At 40.5% G+C, this 17559-nt stretch overlaps 1 protein-coding gene across 17 annotated transcripts in view; it reads left to right on the forward strand.

The window, feature by feature from the left end:
- Nucleotides 1–2154: 2154 nt before the first annotated feature.
- Nucleotides 2155–17559, forward strand: part of tcf7 (transcription factor 7) — a 93890-nt gene continuing 78485 nt past the window's right edge. For 8 of the 17 annotated variants that reach the window (XM_033645112.2, XM_033645123.2, XM_033645130.2 and 5 more), the window contains exons 1-3: nt 2156–2632; nt 2957–3026; nt 4519–4625. In XM_033645112.2, the coding sequence (XP_033501003.1) occupies nt 2450–2632; nt 2957–3026; nt 4519–4625 (360 nt within the window). In that variant the 5' untranslated portion in view covers nt 2156–2449. Of the gene's footprint in view, nt 2633–2956; nt 3027–4138; nt 4283–4518; nt 4626–17559 lie in introns of those variants that run through there. The other 9 variants (XM_078172592.1, XM_078172593.1, XM_078172594.1 and 6 more) reach the window with 3 other exon arrangements.

A 17559-nucleotide genomic window follows, 5' to 3' on the forward strand; every position in this document is an offset into this window, starting at 1 on the left:
TGACAAGACGCGTGTTTAACGTGAGCCAATCACAAGAAAGGCAGGGCAGGATTTCACGCACGAGAGGCAGCTGATAGGATGCACTGTCTCCATCACAGCTGACACACACAGCCCTCTCTTAGGCAAAACAAAACACACAAAGTGAAGTCAAGTTTGCTTGTGTGTGTTTTGTGTTGTGTGTTAATATACGTCACTTTTATAGGGTACCAAAATGTTGCATGCTGTTAACAGCTGAAAAGATTTGACGCAAGTATAGACACTAATGCACATTGCATTGATTTGCAGTTTATAAGTGGACACAGGTCACCACACTACATTGCATGTTTGTAATGTTTATATTTCTTAAGGTATGTGTACAAAATAGAAGCACTCAAATGTAGGCTGTAAAGGTTAAAACAAGTTTTATTATTATTTATTAATTTAATGTTTATTTGTATAGGAACAAGTATGGACCAATGCTGCATGCAGCAGTGTTAAGTTTGCAATAATAGTCCCCAGATGGACCTTGCAAACTGAGGATGTGTTTAATTTGAGTGTATCTGATACAAAGGAAACTATTATTTGTCAATTCCATCTTTCCTCGATCAATAATTATTCATCTTTAAGTGATACTTTAGATTCTGGAGAATGTGCACTCATGTGACCACTTTCAGATGGAGAGGCATGCAGGGAAACCACAGCAAAGAGCAACATGGACAATAATGAACTGGCTCCATATCTGAGGGGAAATTCCTCCTTCCCCACATTTGTATGTTAAAATCAGTTCAGCTCCTCAAAGTGGATCATCGTCATTTGGAGATAATTTGATTTTAAACTGGTTGATGACAAAAAAAAAAAAGGGCAGATTCTGTGCAAACTTTGCTTTGGGATTATGGCTGAGCTCCAAAGTAACGAGGTAGTGATTATCATTTCAATATTGTAAACAGGAAGTTTTATCTGAGTAAAACTGAAGGAAAATATACAGGAAATGAGAAATAATTGGTAGATGATGTACTCAGCAATATAACTCTGTAAAAATACTATTATAATATGATACTCTTATAATATACTATTAGTATTATATGAGCACAATATGCTTTAAGTTAAGTATCAAAAGTTGAGAGCAGAAAGGTGGCCCTTGTGAGTTTTATATCATATTATTTTATCATAGTATCAGTGTTGGGAATGTTGCTTTTGAAGTGTAATTGGTTACAGATTGCTAGTTACCATAATGTAGCTATTTTAAATACTTCATCAAAGTAATGTAACTTATTAATTTGGATTACTTTATGATTAATTTTCTAACAAATGTTTTAAACTGGGTGATAAAGCTAAAAAAAAATGTCCAAAAATAGGGTATGCCAGAAGAAGAGGAAAAGATTATTCCACACATATTTTTATTTATTTATTTTTTTAAAAAAGAATATATTCAAATGTAACCCATTTGTAATCACCAATATTTTGATTAGTAACTGCAAATTAATTACATATTTTTCTAAGCAACTGGAACCCATTACAATTAGATTTATTTGCAATTTAATTGCATAAAACTAGTTACATCTAAGTTACTCCCCAACACTGACTACAATACAGCATATTATAATTCGAGATTATTGCCAATGCATTAATGTGTACACAGTATTTTTATTGTTGTTGTTACTTACTGTTGGGTTTTGTATTTTATAGAATTTATTGTTAAAAATATATCTTGTAAAGTTACTGTCAAATAAACATAGTGAAGTAGCAGTGTAAAGTGGCATTGCATTTAAATACTCAAGTACAAGTACTTTAAAATGTGTTCTTAAGTACAGTACATTAGAAAATGTACTTAGTTACTTTCCATTACTGGAACTGAGCAAGAAAAAAACTATTTCCTGAAGCCATGTTACAATGAGCAGTCCTTGAACGCAATACAATACTATCAGGATGAACACTTCACCTGCAGCCTCTCTATCGGCACCGCTGCCTTCTGGGAATATTTGTTTAACTTTAGTGAAGTTTCTGGTGGCCAAAGGCAGCAGCCGCGTGCAGCCAGGGGACCGTGGATGGTGTGAACACGCCCCTGGAAGTCATGAATAATACCGTGTTGAGCTGTGCTCAGGGAGGTGATGTCTCTTTAAGAAGCTCAGCCCTCTCGCCGAAACAATCGTTACAACCCCCCAACAAGTCATCGGACCTGTCAATCATCCGGTCGGCGCCCTTTGATGTCGGGACTCCTCGCCTTGTCTTGGGCTCAAATGAGCTGTTTGCTGTTGTAGGGAAACATTAGTCCTCTACCAAGCAGCCAGCCGGGGGACGACACATCTCAACTTTTTTTCCTGTATGTGGTCGGGGTTTGTACACTTTTGGAGGCGCCCCACACAGAGGAGATATCACACAGAGATCCCTTAATTCTTCATTTATTTATACTTTTTTTTTAGTTGTTATTTCTAAGTGTGTAACATCGCAAAGGGAGGTGGGAGAAGTAGACATGCCTCAGCTCAGCAGCGGCGGCGGGGACGACCTGGGAGCGAATGATGAGATGATAGCGTTCAAAGACGAAGGAGAGCAAGAGGAGAAAATCCAAGAAAACGCGTTCACGGAGAGAGACCTGGCCGACCTCAAGTCCTCCCTGGTGAACGAGTCGGAAATAAATCAAAGTCCGAACGCAGCGGTAGGTGGCACGGGGTGTGTGTGAGTGGATACAACACGGAAAGAGTGTGTGAGAAAGCTTGTTTTATTTTTACACGCTTGCTGACAAGCTGCTGAATGAAACCAAAGAAAGCTACGAGGTGCCTTCAGGGGTTACGGGGGTAAAATTCCCTGGCTGTTAGAAGTTTATTATAGGGGCAACAACAGTAGAAGAAAAACACACCTTAAAGTTTAAGGTTGCTTTAAATGTTTGACACCCTACAACAGTTGTTTGGTCATTTTTCCTCGCCTTTTTATAACTTTTTTGGGAGTGTGTGACCCCGTGTTTGTTGTCGGTCCCTTGCAGGCGGTCAGACGGGGACAGCAGGGCGAGCAGAGGGGCTTCCCAGATAAACACCGGGAGCATCTCGACGGAGGTAAGAAGAAAACACACATTCATGCGGTGTGTGTGACCACTACTATCTCAGAAAACTGCTCAACTTCCTCCTCCTTAATCATAAAAAACACTGTGTCAAAGTGGGGAGTATTTTGGTCACGAGGACACGTGTTGCAGCTTTAATACCAACTTCAAAGAGTTGTGTTCAGGTGTACACTGCAAAAGATGTCCACTGTATGTACAGCTCTCCAGTTTATCTCACAAATCTGACACTCTGGTGGTGGTTTCCTCTGTTTCTGCTAAACATGACATTAAAGCAGAGTTTAACCTCTTTAAATGTCATTTTTAATAAGTTACCAAGTAAAATATGGACTCTGGAAGTTTCTTTGCTTTAAATACAGTCATCAGGATGACATCATATCACTCTTTTGTCAGCTTGTATCAGACATGTTGAGTAGATCTGCCCTGTGCTTCTTTTATCTTAATGTATTTTTAGCCTCTTTTACAGTCAACCCTTGACATTTCTTGCAATGTAGCTTTTGCCAGACTTTGCCAAAAGTGGGGTCAACCAGGGTCCTTGAGAGGTTTATTCTTTTTCCTACCACCCAAAAAGAACAGAGCAATTTCACTTTCCCTCCCTACGAGAGGGCACATTTAGAGAATGTATACACGGCCGTTTTAATTACAGGCGTCACTGTAGGCTGTACTCAAGTTGTGCAACTCACTCCAACCGTTCCTAAAAGGAAAAATGTCCCCATGTTGTATTCCTTTGTGCACAATCTCCATCAAATGTGGATTTGCGGTTTCGTGTGCGTCTGTTTGGAAAAAGTGAAAGCCGCAGAAAAAGGATTTTACAGCTCTGAATGTTTCTGCTTGCGTGATTGGATTATTTCATTTTCTGTCACCTTGGTTAAGGCCACGTTAGAAGTTTTGGCACCTTAGATGACAAGGGATTAGTCTGGAACTGTAAAAAAAAGTTTAGTCTACGTCTCTGTGTTTTATACAGACCAGGTATAACCTAGTTACAACTGACCTACAGAGAGGCCTGTGATGCTTAATATGGGTGGTGGTGAGAGATAAATTAACACATAGGCTACAGGAGTTCACGCCTCTCAGGCTAGGTGACGCTTGTAACGCTTTTGTCTCAAGTGTTGTAGTCTGTGCTCACACAGGGACACAACATGTAGTAACTACAACACTTGTAAAGTTGACCAGCTTTGTGTGCACGTTTGATTTGGATTTTAGGGTTTTATTTTTGTTTTGAGGCACTGCATATCTGAAAGCAGCACTGTGGGAGTAAGTATTAGATTATTTAGTCCTCTTAGGGTGTGTACATTGTTTTATTTAAGCAGCTTTTATATTAATATAAATCAAGTTTTAAATAATAGCATGCTGATACCTGCCCTCTTAGAGACCAAACCAAAATATTTTGCTTAAAGTAGCTTTTATAAACTATTATAAATGCTTCCATTAAAACAGTTTTGATTTTATTGAGTTTCTAACTCTTGTTTGTTCTCCATGTGCGACCTCAGTGTCGAAGCAGCAAGATGGAGGCATGTACAAGACGCCGTCATATGCGGGGTACCCGTTCCTTATGCTGCCTGACCCCTACCTCCCCAACAGCTCTGTTTCTCCATCTGTAAGTCCACCTCTCTTTTGATTCTCCTGCTGGCTGCAGTGCAGTGGTCACTGTTGTTCCTCTCTTGGTTTCTCCTGTCAGTAGCTGAGGGCGTCCCACTTTGGACTCCACTGCAAGTGTGTGCACTTCAGCTACTATGTTTATTCTTTGGTATCAAGTTCAAACACTGAAGACATGGTTTGGTGCTTCAGGGAGTAACTCTTTAATAATATTTAATAATGGTTATGATGTTCTTCAGTTCAAGTTCACCCCTGCTGCAGAAATAAGAAGGTAGAAACATACACTCAGGGATGGATTAGGTTTGAATCTGGTGGCCACTGGCTATTTTCAGTAGCCAGATTACAATAGTACCAAGTAGAGCCGGCATGGACATGTGGGACAAGAAAATGGTGGTGATTTTCCTGGTCTTTAGATAATGGTATAAATATTTTTTCTTGGCACTTCTGCATAATTTGCATTGAATTTGTTGTACATCTCGTCTCGTAAACTTTAAATCCCATCAGCCTAAAAATAAGTGGTGTATTTCCCTGTAAGATGTGATCGGCCTTGTACTTCTCATAAAAAATATTTTTAATCTCCTTATACAGATTTTTTATGAATTTATAAATTATAAATAGGCTAATCTCAGTTACCTGGCTGCAAACAGGGACTGTATGTAATTTTTTAAATATTTTTTAAGATACTAATAATGGTTGTTTTTAGTTGTTTAATGCTTCTTTATGTGACTTAGTGATTACATGACGCACACCTCTGTCAGTTAAGCTCAAGAAACACCTCCTTTACCGAATTGCAAAGCAGAAACAGTTGATTGATTCCAGTGCTTGAACGTGCCTTTAGTTTAATACAGCATAGGTCAATTTGGCTTATAAAAGAGGCGCCATCAGATCACAGTCACAGCACTGCAAATCAGTCACAAACTTATGTGGTCTGGTTTGCCTTTGAACTGAGCTGTTTCCCGCCTAACTGCCTTATGAAATAAAGCGCTACTTAAAACATGCTCTCCCTGAAGAGCGCCGCCGCCTCATGAGAGAAAGCAGAAAAAGAGCCTGTTTTTGTTTACGCCTTTGCTGAAGTTGGAACCTGATTGATGTCGTCATCGCGAAGTGTTTCGCATGACGTTTCCCATCTGTTTGTGTTGCGCGTGAATGACAAGAGGTTTGTTGCTGCCTTAATGGTTTTTCTGAGTGTTAAACCGCTAAAACAAACATCAGAAAGACTCGTGGAAGGATTTCAAGTATGCAATATCACTCATCCAGCCAGACAGCCCTAAAAAATTAATCATAAAATCCCTTCAAGTCACCCATAAGAACCAATATCCATGGATAGGCTGACTAATTACACCAAACATGAGCGGTTGTGCCTAATTCATTTTTCACGTGCTGTGTAATCCTGTTGCCTGAATTAACCCCCTGCTCTTGCAGACAAGACGTTGCTAAACAGCAGAGATGCATGTTTGCATGAGATCACACGCACCGTAGGCTGATCTGACACGAGGCAAAGTGAATTAGGAATCTGCTGTATCACAAAATCTACTTCATGGAGTGTTTTGCCAACCGTTTTCTTCAACGTGTGGATCAAGATGCAGCTGTTGGTCATGGGAGATAATAAATGGGTCACTCAAGGGTCAAAAAAAGATGACTGTTGTTCTTTCATTTATAGACTGCCCTAGTAATATAATTCTTCTAAAAATACCTCAATCTCTCCACATTTTGAAACAAAAAAAATATTTTTAAGCTCTTCTCTATGGGGAAATAAACTTTCATTTTAACATCATGGCATCTGTGAAAGTAGCTCCTTTGCTTCATCATAGTTGTACAGCATGAAGTTAAATAAAATGTCATCAAATGGAGCTTCAAAGTAAATGTTGGGAACCCCATTTATGCTGTCGCTTTGACTTTAAACTACTTTTATTCTTGAATTATTTATTTGTCTTTGACTTGAAGCTGCTAGATTTGAACTTGGTCTTTTTACAGACTTTTTGTTTCTTGGAAAGAAAATCCTTGCCAGTAGTAGTTTTACTTATTTGGGTCTCAATTTTACTTGTAAAAGGTACATTAGTTTGTGAGGCAGCCACATGTACACACAACAGCATCTCGTAGGAAATCAAATTCTCCCTAAGTCTGTTAATCACAGCCTGATGCTGTGACAGAGAACACAACTTGAATGAACTAGTACAATAGAGCGTATTCGTATTTCCTTAAACATCGTTTTACTCCTCGTTGCATAACACGGCACATCCGGCATCGTGTTAGACGAACACGGTGAGCAAGTGTGATGGTATGTGTCCCTCATCAATGTGTCTCCACTTCTTTCACCTTTCGTCTCGCGATCTTCTCTTCTCTTCTCTTTCTCCAACCCCTGGAGTGCCAACCGCAAAGCCTCTCAGAGATTGTTTTTGTTGAGGGTGGGATGGGGTGGGGTTGGGGGTGGTGGTGGGGGGGTTTGGTGGTGGCAAGATAAAGAGCACTTTCTTTCCCCGTGTGTCTTCGAGACTCCACACAATGCTCACTTGTTGCTGCTTCCCTTGTAATTAGCCCGCTGGTTGTGAGGCGGTAGCGGCGTATCAGGCCCCGTCTACCTGCCACTTGAAAGGGCTGAGCATAGTGGTTTAGAGGGGCTGGGGAGAGGGGGTTGATGATTATGGATGGAAGTGATGGATCGGAAACTATAGGTCTGGGATACTGGGAGAAAAAAGGGCTGTTTGGTGTTTTCCTAGCGTTGTGGTGTTACTGTGGGACAAAGTAACGCATGTTATGTCTCTCTGTGTGTGTCCATGTAGGACTGCTGTCCTTCTGTCTTGGCATTATGACTTTGAGAGTTTCACTCTTTATGCTAGTTTCTTCTGGTGTTGGCAGTTCTTGGAAGGGAAGTAGCCTGTCGATGATGTTTTTGAGAAGTCATTTAGACTGTTAAATGTCAGATAATAGTGATGATTTCCCAGAGCCAAAGTCACGCCTTCAGATTGCTTTCTTTTTTCTTTTTCTTTTTTCACCTGACGAGTAGTACAAACCCAAAGATAATCAATGTAACAATGATGTTAAAGGGCACTTAGAATCAAGAAGAGTGGAGCAGTTTTATCAGCATTGTTGGTTTTTCTGTCAATCCATCAATCGACGGATTGTTTCAACATTAATAGTAAGTTTTATCGGGCCTTCTTCGGCAGTGATAAGAAAATCGAATCCAACTCTTTTAGCTGATATTTTACTACATGTCCTAAAGGATTATAAATGTGAAAAAATAAATATGAATTCAATTTGGTCAGTTGTGTCTGGGTTATCTTTGAAGCTATCGCAGCTGCGCAATCATGTGTTCCTGCACCGCTGAGATATTTTTATTCTGTTTGCAGCTGAAATAATTAGTCTGTAAATTGTTTGTATAAGTGATTTTTAAAGAAAAAAACTAACAAACATTAGTTGGTTCCAGCTTCTCAAGTGTGAAGATTTGCTGTTTTTCTTTGTCTCGTGTCATTGTAAATTAAATATTGTGTGTTGGACCGTTGGTTGGACAAAGCGAGGCACCTAAAGGTGTTACTGTAGGCTTTGATAATTTTTTAAGTGGTTGTTTTTATTGTTCAAGAAAATAACCTGTAGATGAATTGATAATAAAAATAGTTACAGCCCTAATTCTGATGCTACCACTTCCTTTGAAAACAAAGAAAATTCATCCTTAATAGTCCAAAATTGTAAATAATTTTTGTTACCAGTTTGTTGGGAGGCAGTGACAGTAATCTTCTACAAATCAGTGGGAGGCTGAATGTTGTCAGCATTTACCAGCCACACTGAACAAACAACAACAATTTCTCAAAACCTTTGTGTGTTCCTGTAAACTGCTTTTAACGGTTGAACTCATTGTGAGAGCATCAGCACAATGACTGAAAGACAGACATTATTTGTAATATTTTTCTGTCTGTATCTTCCCCTTCCCTCCCCTGGGTGCACCGTGTGGGTTTATCTCTGATTGTACAAGACTAATCTAATAATTCCGTGTTTCTTTCAGATTATTTTATATTTGCCTATTCACGCCTCGTGAATAAGAATCAAGGACGTCAAACGTTTGTCTCGACCGTCGGGGGTCACATTGCGTTTCGCAGAACAGGAGCAAAAAAAAAAATTCCCAGGGCTGTTTTGTTCTGAAAAGATTAACATATTATTTTCCATGTTCACCCAAACCATATTGTTTGAAACAGACAAAAAGGATGGATAAATCACACTCCTTATTATTCTGGTATTAATGTTAACATCTCATGTAAAAAAGCTTCTAATCTCCGCTGCTGCGAAGTGTATTCCCTCCTTATCCCATTCAGCGATAATACTCCTATTACAGCATTTCATGGGACATTTCACTGTTGTTACATTAATGTAGATATCAGCTGTCCTTTCAGAGGAAGTGGCCAAAGAAGGAGATTTGTGGGATTCAGAGATATGACTAAACTCCCTCAGCTTGTTGTTGTTGGATAAAGCCTTATCTGGAGCGTGTAAGACAGTGCACTGTGTGTGTGTGTGTGTGTGTGTTTGCTGTTAAAGTTCATTACACTAAATAATTTGCATGTATCTAATGTTTTGGCATGTTTTCTGCGTGTGCGTCTTCATCTGCATGTTTCCTCCTCAAGTTTGTTGCCGTAGGCTCGTGTTTGTATCCAGGGTTCATGGTGTGTTTTGTGTGCTAATGTTTGCTGTATGCTATGTGTGTGTGTAGCCGGAGTTTGCGGATGCGGCGTGTGTGTGTTAGACCTTCTCTGGCTGTGTGTATAATGCTGTGGATTACCAGCAGACAGTGTTTTTGAAGGGATCATCAGCCTTTTGTCGTCTTGAGGAGTCAAACCCTGGCGGAGGGGAGATTGTCAATAAAAACTAAGTATTTTCCTCTCTTCAGCATCCACCCATCTTTCTCCTAACTCACTTTTCTGTTTGCCTTTTCCACCTATCCATCTCTTTGCTTGTTTATGCCGCCTTCATCATGCTAACTGGTTCTCAGCATCTGTTTGCTCCAACTCAACTGTCTGTCTTCGTTTTTGACTCCGTGAGATGACTTCATGGTGCTTACAAAAAGGCAGACGACAGAGAAACAATTGAAATTTTGAGTTAAAGAGTGTCATGATGAATACTAGAACATTGCACTTAACCTGGAGGACGTGATTGTCGGGAAGAATCCACTCTGCTGAAGTGCTTTTGAGCAGCTTGCTGACTCTCTGCCTACTCCGGGAGCACTGCTGTGTAGCTGAGTGAATGTAATGTGATGTTTTCAGTGCTTGATTATGGTTTTAAATGAATCTTTTAATAGTAAATGGACAGAGAATGAGTAAATGGATGAAGGAATAGAGAGAAGCAGTGAAGAGCTGGCAAAGGAAAGCTGGGACAACAGAGTCTAACAATCATGCCTCACACAGAAGTTTGGTTATGAGTTGTTGCTGTGATGTGGTTTGTTTGCATAAATAGCCACTTGCTATTAATCTTAAAACCATGCCTTTAAATAAAGATCATTGCACTTACATAGATGAGTAAGAGCAGTGCTTCCCCTAAAATGTCTGATATTAGTGGGCGGTGCTGGTTATTAGCCGTGATGGAGGGGGCACTGATGTGTTTGTGTGAAAGGCCCAGACACACCAAACCAACATCAGAGAACCAGTGGTGACAAAGCCTGTTGTGTTACACCCCCTGTGTCGCAGCCAAAAAGCTGCTCTGAACACACCACAAAGACTACAGCCAATGACCAACTAGCATGTATGTTCTGCGAGCCAGCAGGTGGCAGGTGGAAACAGGAAGACAGACAGGTCGGATTCAAGGTGCTGTTTAGCAGCTTAGCACATTAACAACATAACCTGATGTGGAAAGACCAAACAATAGTTACTACACACCACCAAAGAACAGCACAAACAACTGCTAACCATTTCTGTTAAAGAGTTCAGTGGGTACAAAAATCATCTTACCAAATATAAGACATTTGTTTGGATGTCACGCCCTCTGGTATTTAGTTGTTTGTTTGCTTTCCTCACTTCTGTTTGTCGTCTCGTGTGCTGAACTGAACTGCCAATCAGACTTTATTCATTGACAGGCTCCGCCATCTCTGACTCCGATCCAACATGCTGAATTGGCCAAATTAAAGCTGACAATGGCTGACTAGTGCCAGTTGTGAAGGACACCAACAGACGCTCACTGATGGCCCGACGTTGACCAATAGCCGACTGTTAGCTTGGTGTGTCGGGGCCCTAACAGACCAAACTTGATAAAGCAATATGTTTTTTGTCAGTTCCTGTCTCCTGCACTTAATTATCCAATCTCTTGCAATATTTCAAACTAATTATTCTACAGAAAAATGTCAAAATCTTTAAGGACTATTAATCACATAGAGTTAAACATTGGTAGTTAGCTTCCACAACTCAAGCTGCACTTCCTGTAGCTGCTTCACAATAAAAGCCTATCAATGTTATGCTGGTGGAAGGCTTTTAATGTGATGTGGTGGACATTAGCTCTGATAGCAGTACTCATGACGATTGATCAGCAACCATCCAGGATCCTCTATTTCTACACAAAGTAAGAGCAGAAATAAAGTAGCAGAAGAAGTCACATTGTGTGGTTGGGTGGTGGGTGCTTGATGGGAAGTAGTGGGTGGCCAGTCCACCTCAACAAAAACAGGCTGTTCATGTTTCCTAAGTGGCCAGTAAGTCACCCATAAGAGTTGATAGGTGGTTATATTTTGAGTATTTAGACTAGATTGTAATCAGTAACCATTACTGACCATCTTTTTGTAAGCTCAGCGTGTCTGTCCACAGGTAAGTGTGAAAGAAACACAACTTGTTTTGGGTTGAAGTTTGCATTTAAAGCAGCTTTTACCTTTTTTAATGAAAACAGTTTTTGACTGAGAGTCTGAAATAGACGATTTAAACGTCTTTATGTGATGAGCAGTGATGAAGCTCTCAGTGGAATAATAACAGTTGGTTGTCGAGCTGAGTGATGGTCAGCTGCTTGCGGATCATTGTCTAAAAATTGAAAAGCAATTAAGCCCAGCATCTGATATTCATCTGTACGCAGCTTTCTACACTGTCGGAGAGGCTGTGAAACTCCCTGTGATGTGGAAGCTGTGGTCACATGAAGACGTCAACAAGCTCTGCCGACAGCACGCCTCTCAAACACTTTCTCGCTCACTGTACCTGGACACTGACTGGATTATAAGAGCTTACCGCATTAACCAGTAACTTTTGGAAAACTATATATTGTTTGTTTTAAGTGCTGTTTGACATTTTGTAAATGTAGTCACTGGAATTTACAAGCGGGTATTTAACAGCACAGTGCGCAGCGTCGTCGTCTTGTTTTGGGGAATTTCCTACTCATTTGACATTTCATGTCTCAGACTAAAATTGAAAATTGACAGGAAGGCTGCTGAGAGACAGTTAACATGTTTGGGAAAGGTAGGGGTGAAACTCCGTCATTTCTAAGACTGAAGGCTCGGCTCAGCGTGTTTTAGAAATTTTTAAATATCTCAGCTTTCAGAATGTCCCTTCATTGCTGTCTTTAAACCAAACCAGAATTTCCAAATCATGCAAGGAAACAACAGTGTAATTATATTTACGAACTTCAAGTAACATCTTGTTTGCTTTTTTGAATCATCATTTGAGGGGAATGTCAAGTTTCATGTCTTTTTGCCTGTAAAGTTTTTCATACGCCTCTTCCTCTTCTGAGTATCCATTCAGAAATCAGCTGCTGTTGCTAACAAGCTCCCCTCCCCATCCTCTTTTCCTCCTCCCTGTATCTCCCAAATAATACAAAGTCGATCCTCCAAGATCAAGGGAACGGCATGTGTATGTGCAAGTCTCTAGGATCTTGCCACTTCCTTGTTTCCTATTGTATTGCGGTGCTGACAGGGGGGTTGTTCAGCCAGCCCCTAGTCCCTTGGTAAACAATGGCAGCAACACAGGCTGAGGCCTCCCTAATCCCCCCTTCATACAGACCCAGGGGCTGGGATGAGCGGCGCGGGGGCCTCCCTGCCTCTGACTGGCTACGATAAGGACCCCGCCGCTCAGATTTAAGAGGCCTAAAAGAAAAGCAGCTTTCACTAGAAGGCAGCAAGCGCTCAGGTCACATGGAAATCGTTCGTCTTCAAATGTCTTTTTAAGGACTATTTGCTTTTTTATACGTATGCCGTGATATATATATATATAGACTTCAGCAACATCTGTGTTACTTTCCTGGTGTAAAAACAAGCTTAACAAGCTATTATAGTTGAATGTTTCCAATGTGCAGGGGTGTCATGGGATAGAGGAACCGGCCAAGTCTTAACTTGTCATTGTTGCAATGTATGTAAGTGCAAGATTATGGTTGTATAAAGTCTCAGATTATTGAGTGAAATGAGGTTGATGATTGGACAGCAAATCTCCATGATTGCTCTCAGCCAAACATGCAAAACATCCTTTGTTTTTGTGTTGAGATTTGAGTCTTCCAGTCCACACCACATATAACATTTTATAGTCTCCTTTTGCGTTCATTAATAGATAAAGATATTAGACCACAACAGGCTTTTTAAACCTTGAAGATTTTCCAATGAAGTAAGAAATGGTGTAACATAATGATGGGTTTGAATTATTTTGGACAGTGGTAGATTATTTAAGAGAAGTAGGATTTATTTATACTTTGAAGGAGCAAGTTGTTTCAGTGTGTGTGTGGGCATGTGGGGTATGGGGTGTGTGTGAGGGAGGTCATGGATAAAATGTCCGCCCCAAATACAGTACAGGCCAAAAGTTTGGACACACCTTCTCATTCAATGCGTTTTCTTTATTTTCATGACTATTTACATTGTAGATTCTCACTGAAGGCATCAAAACTATGAATGAACACGTGGAGTTATGTACTTAACAAAAAAAGGTGAAATAACTGAAAACATGTTTTATATTCTAGTTTCTTCAAAATAGCCACCCTTTGCTCTGATTACTGCTTTGCACACTCTTGGCATTCTCTCCATGAGCTTCAAGAGGTAGTCACCTGAAATGGTTTTCCAACAGTCTTGAAGGAGTTCCCAGAGGTGTTTAGCACTTGTTGGCCCCTTTGCCTTCACTCTGCGGTCCAGCTCACCCCAAACCATCTCGATTGGGTTCAGGTCCGGTGACTGTGGAGGCCAGGTCATCTGCCGCAGCACTCCATCACTTTCCTTCTTGGTCAAATAGCCCTTACACAGCCTGGAGGTGTGTTTGGGGTCATTGTCCTGTTGAAAAATAAATGATCGTCCAACTAAACGCAAACCGGATGGGATGGCATGCCGCTGCAGGATGCTGTGGTAGCCATGCTGGTTCAGTGTGCCTTCAATTTTGAATAAATCCCCAACAGTGTCACCAGCAAAACACCCCCACACCATCACACCTCCTCCTCCATGCTTCACAGTGGGAACCAGGCATGTGGAATCCATCCGTTCACCTTTTCTGCGTCTCACAAAGACACGGCGGTTGGAACCAAAGATCTCAAATTTGGACTCATCAGACCAAAGCACAGATTTCCACTGGTCTAATGTCCATTCCTTGTGTTTCTTGGCCCAAACAAATCTCTTCTGCTTGTTGCCTCTCCTTAGCAGTGGTTTCCTAGCAGCTATTTGACCGTGAAAGCCTGATTGGTGCAGTCTCCTCTTAACAGTTGTTCTAGAGATGGGTCTGCTGCTAGAACTCTGTGTGGCATTCATCTGGTCTCTGATCTTAGCTGCTGTTAACTTGCGATTTCTGAGGCTGGTGACTCGGATGAACTTATCCTCAGAAGCAGAGGTGACTCTTGGTCTTCCTTTTCTGGGTCGGTCCTCATGTGTGCCAGTTTCGTTGTAGCGCTTGATGGTTTTTGCGACTCCACTTGGGGACACATTTAAAGTTTTTGCAATTTTCCGGACTGACTGACCTTCATTTCTTAAAGTAATGATGGCCACTCGTTTTTCTTTAGTTAGCTGATTGGTTCTTGCCATAATATGAATTTTAACAGTTGTCCAATAGGGCTGTCGGCTGTGTATTAACCTGACTTCTGCACAACACAACTGATGGTCCCAACCCCATTGATAAAGCAAGAAATTCCACTACTTAACCCTGATAAGGCACACCTGTGAAGTGGAAACCATTTCAGGTGACTACCTCTTGAAGCTCATGGAGAGAATGCCAAGAGTGTGCAAAGCAGTAATCAGAGCAAAGGGTGGCTATTTTGAAGAAACTAGAATATAAAACATGTTTTCAGTTATTTCACCTTTTTTTGTTAAGTACATAACTCCACATGTGTTCATTCATAGTTTTGATGCCTTCAGTGAGAATCTACAATGTAAATAATCATGAAAATAAAGAAAACGCATTGAATGAGAAGGTGTGTCCAAACTTTTGGCCTGTACTGTATATTGATAAAAATTGCTGCGCTACAACAGGTAACCATGCAGTCTGAAATAATCATTAGCAAATGTCATCAGAATTTAAAATAAACTTAACAAATTGCTACCGTACTGTATAGCTTTACTTGATTTACATTATAATATATTAAAATATTTTTTTGGGGGGGCCTGGCAGATTTGGTTTCCTGTAATGTTGATTCCATGGCTACAACCTTGGCGGCAACAGATTATGTTCAATATCGATTCAGTCATTATGTTGATTATTTAATAATTTGTTTGGTCAATAGAATATCATAAAATGAGGGTAAAATGAACATTACAACATCTTCAAATGTCTCGATTTGTTGGACCAGCAGTCAAAAACCAAGGTTTAGATATTCAGTTCACTGCGTCAAATACAAATAACAGCTGCAGATATTCACATTTGAGAAGATGTCAACAGCGGTTCTCTCATTTTGCTTGAAAAATTAAACCATTAAAAGATAACCAACATTTTAGCCTATTAACTTTGACTTATCGATTAATGGAAAAATTGTTCCAGGAGTGAAAAGCCAATCCTCTGATAGATTTAACCAGAATCATGTGTCAGTGAGAAAAGACATGAAAGCCAATGACAGATCATTGAATTATTAATATTAAGTGTGTGTGTGTGTGTGTGTGTGACTGTGTGTGGAGACAGTCTCAGGTAGACTGAGGCCCCACGCTGCTTCAAAGAGAGACCAGAAATATGAGCAAGAGATCAAAATAGATGTGGATGAAGACAGATAAACAGACTGTAAAGAGTGAGGGCTAGAGAGGTAAAGAGAGCATTATAGAGGGAGGGGAAAAGGGTGGGGGGAAGATTAAAATACAAATGACCATAAGAGCGTCCTCATCGGCCTGTTGGCTTTGAAGTAGGGGGCTGTGAAGGCACCTAAAGAGAAACTGTTCAGAGGACTATTTCAAGAGGCGGAAATGTTTAAAAGAATATCAGAAGAAGAGGAAAAACCCCTTCAGATGGCCCCGAGGTGTTTATACCTGTAATTATTCATCCACTTATTTCTTTCCGGTGCAGAGGGAAGGTGGGACGGGGGGAAACTGTAGAGCAGTAAAAGACAGGTGTTGACAAAGGAAGTGTGGCTTTGTTTGATTGATATTATTATGTGTGTTTTTCTTTTTTTAATATAAATTCAGACACATTTGTACAGACACAAATAATCTCCAAGGAGAACATCAGCTTAATTGTGATGTTTAGTTGCAGTTGGGATGGAAAAATAAGAGAAGAGGTGGTTAAGACGGTTGGTAACATCATGTGGTGTTAGTGCTAGTGTTTCTCTAAATTAAGACCACATTTCCCATAATTCCTCCCACGCTTCCTGTCACCAAGAGGATGCTAGAGGTCGAACATGTTTGAGGATGTTTTTCTTTCCATCTGCCTTTCACTTTTGCCACCATCAGCCTTGGAAATAAATCTGAAAGTCTGAGCACTTTTGTAGTAGCTATATTTCATTTTCATTTTCTGTAATGTCTCGTTGGCAAACCTGGGTGAATTTTTAATACTTCTAGATGTGCATCTAAACAGGCTGATGGAAACATGGCTATTGTGTGACTTTGGTGCATCTGGACTAACCCTTCAAAAGACTATAGACACACAGTGACACCAACAAACTGCCAATTGAGGCAGCGGTAGACCAGCAGCTCCTATGTTCAGTGAGGTAAAATTACTGTTTTTTTTCAGTGGAGCCTGGCTTTAGAGAGAACAACAAGTTCCCTGTTGGAAAGGGCTGTCTGTTTGGGAAGTATTGAGCATATGACTGGATGAATGAGACTAGGATTATACTGTATGAGTTGTGCGAGAGTTTGTAAATGGTTGTCTTCATATATGTTTGCTGTTGTCAAGACTCAAGAATGCTCATCAAGACTCACAAATGTGAGGATCTTTTTGCTTCATAGCAGAATGGGAGCTACCTGGAAAAAAACTCCTCCGCTGTATCTCATTAAAACAAAGAAACAGAGGTCACAGGGATTTTTTTAAATGAAACTTTCATAAGAGAAGAAGTGAGAGACAGATGGAGGAAGACGGAGGACAGGTTTCGACTCTTTGTTTAGGCTCCAGTGTTTGTCTGTGAGATCTTCATAGGGAGTGCATGTGAGAGTTGCGGGATGTTGCACCCAGGTGAGTCATTGGCCTGTGGAGCGAAACCATACAGAGTTTCTGCTGTGTCGCTGTTTACAGAGCAAGCTGTCCAGGCCTCCCAGATGTGTGTTCTCAGCTTGTAGTTAATCAATGACAGCATTGTCTTCTCTTACACACCACTGGGATATCAAAATACCCACAGTTATCTACTACTTCATGCTGCGCACATGGTCTGGTGATCATTTAAAATTATGAAAACAATGGCAAAACAATCACTTTGAGACCTCCAAGGTTCTGGATTGGATCAAGTTCCCAATTTATGAGACCCGGAGAACTTTTCAGTGGCGTTTCTAAACTCCTGATAGTGAAGTTTGGACTCATAACTGCTCTGACAATAGGGGCTATCTTATAAACTGGGGTTAAGCTTTGCAAGAGACAGAAATGTAATCCCTGCACAAAATTTGTGTCATGCAGAAAGTT

The sequence above is a fragment of the Epinephelus lanceolatus genome, chromosome 11 (assembly GCF_041903045.1).
Source record: "Epinephelus lanceolatus isolate andai-2023 chromosome 11, ASM4190304v1, whole genome shotgun sequence".
NCBI classification, from domain to species: Eukaryota; Metazoa; Chordata; class Actinopteri; order Perciformes; family Serranidae; genus Epinephelus; species Epinephelus lanceolatus.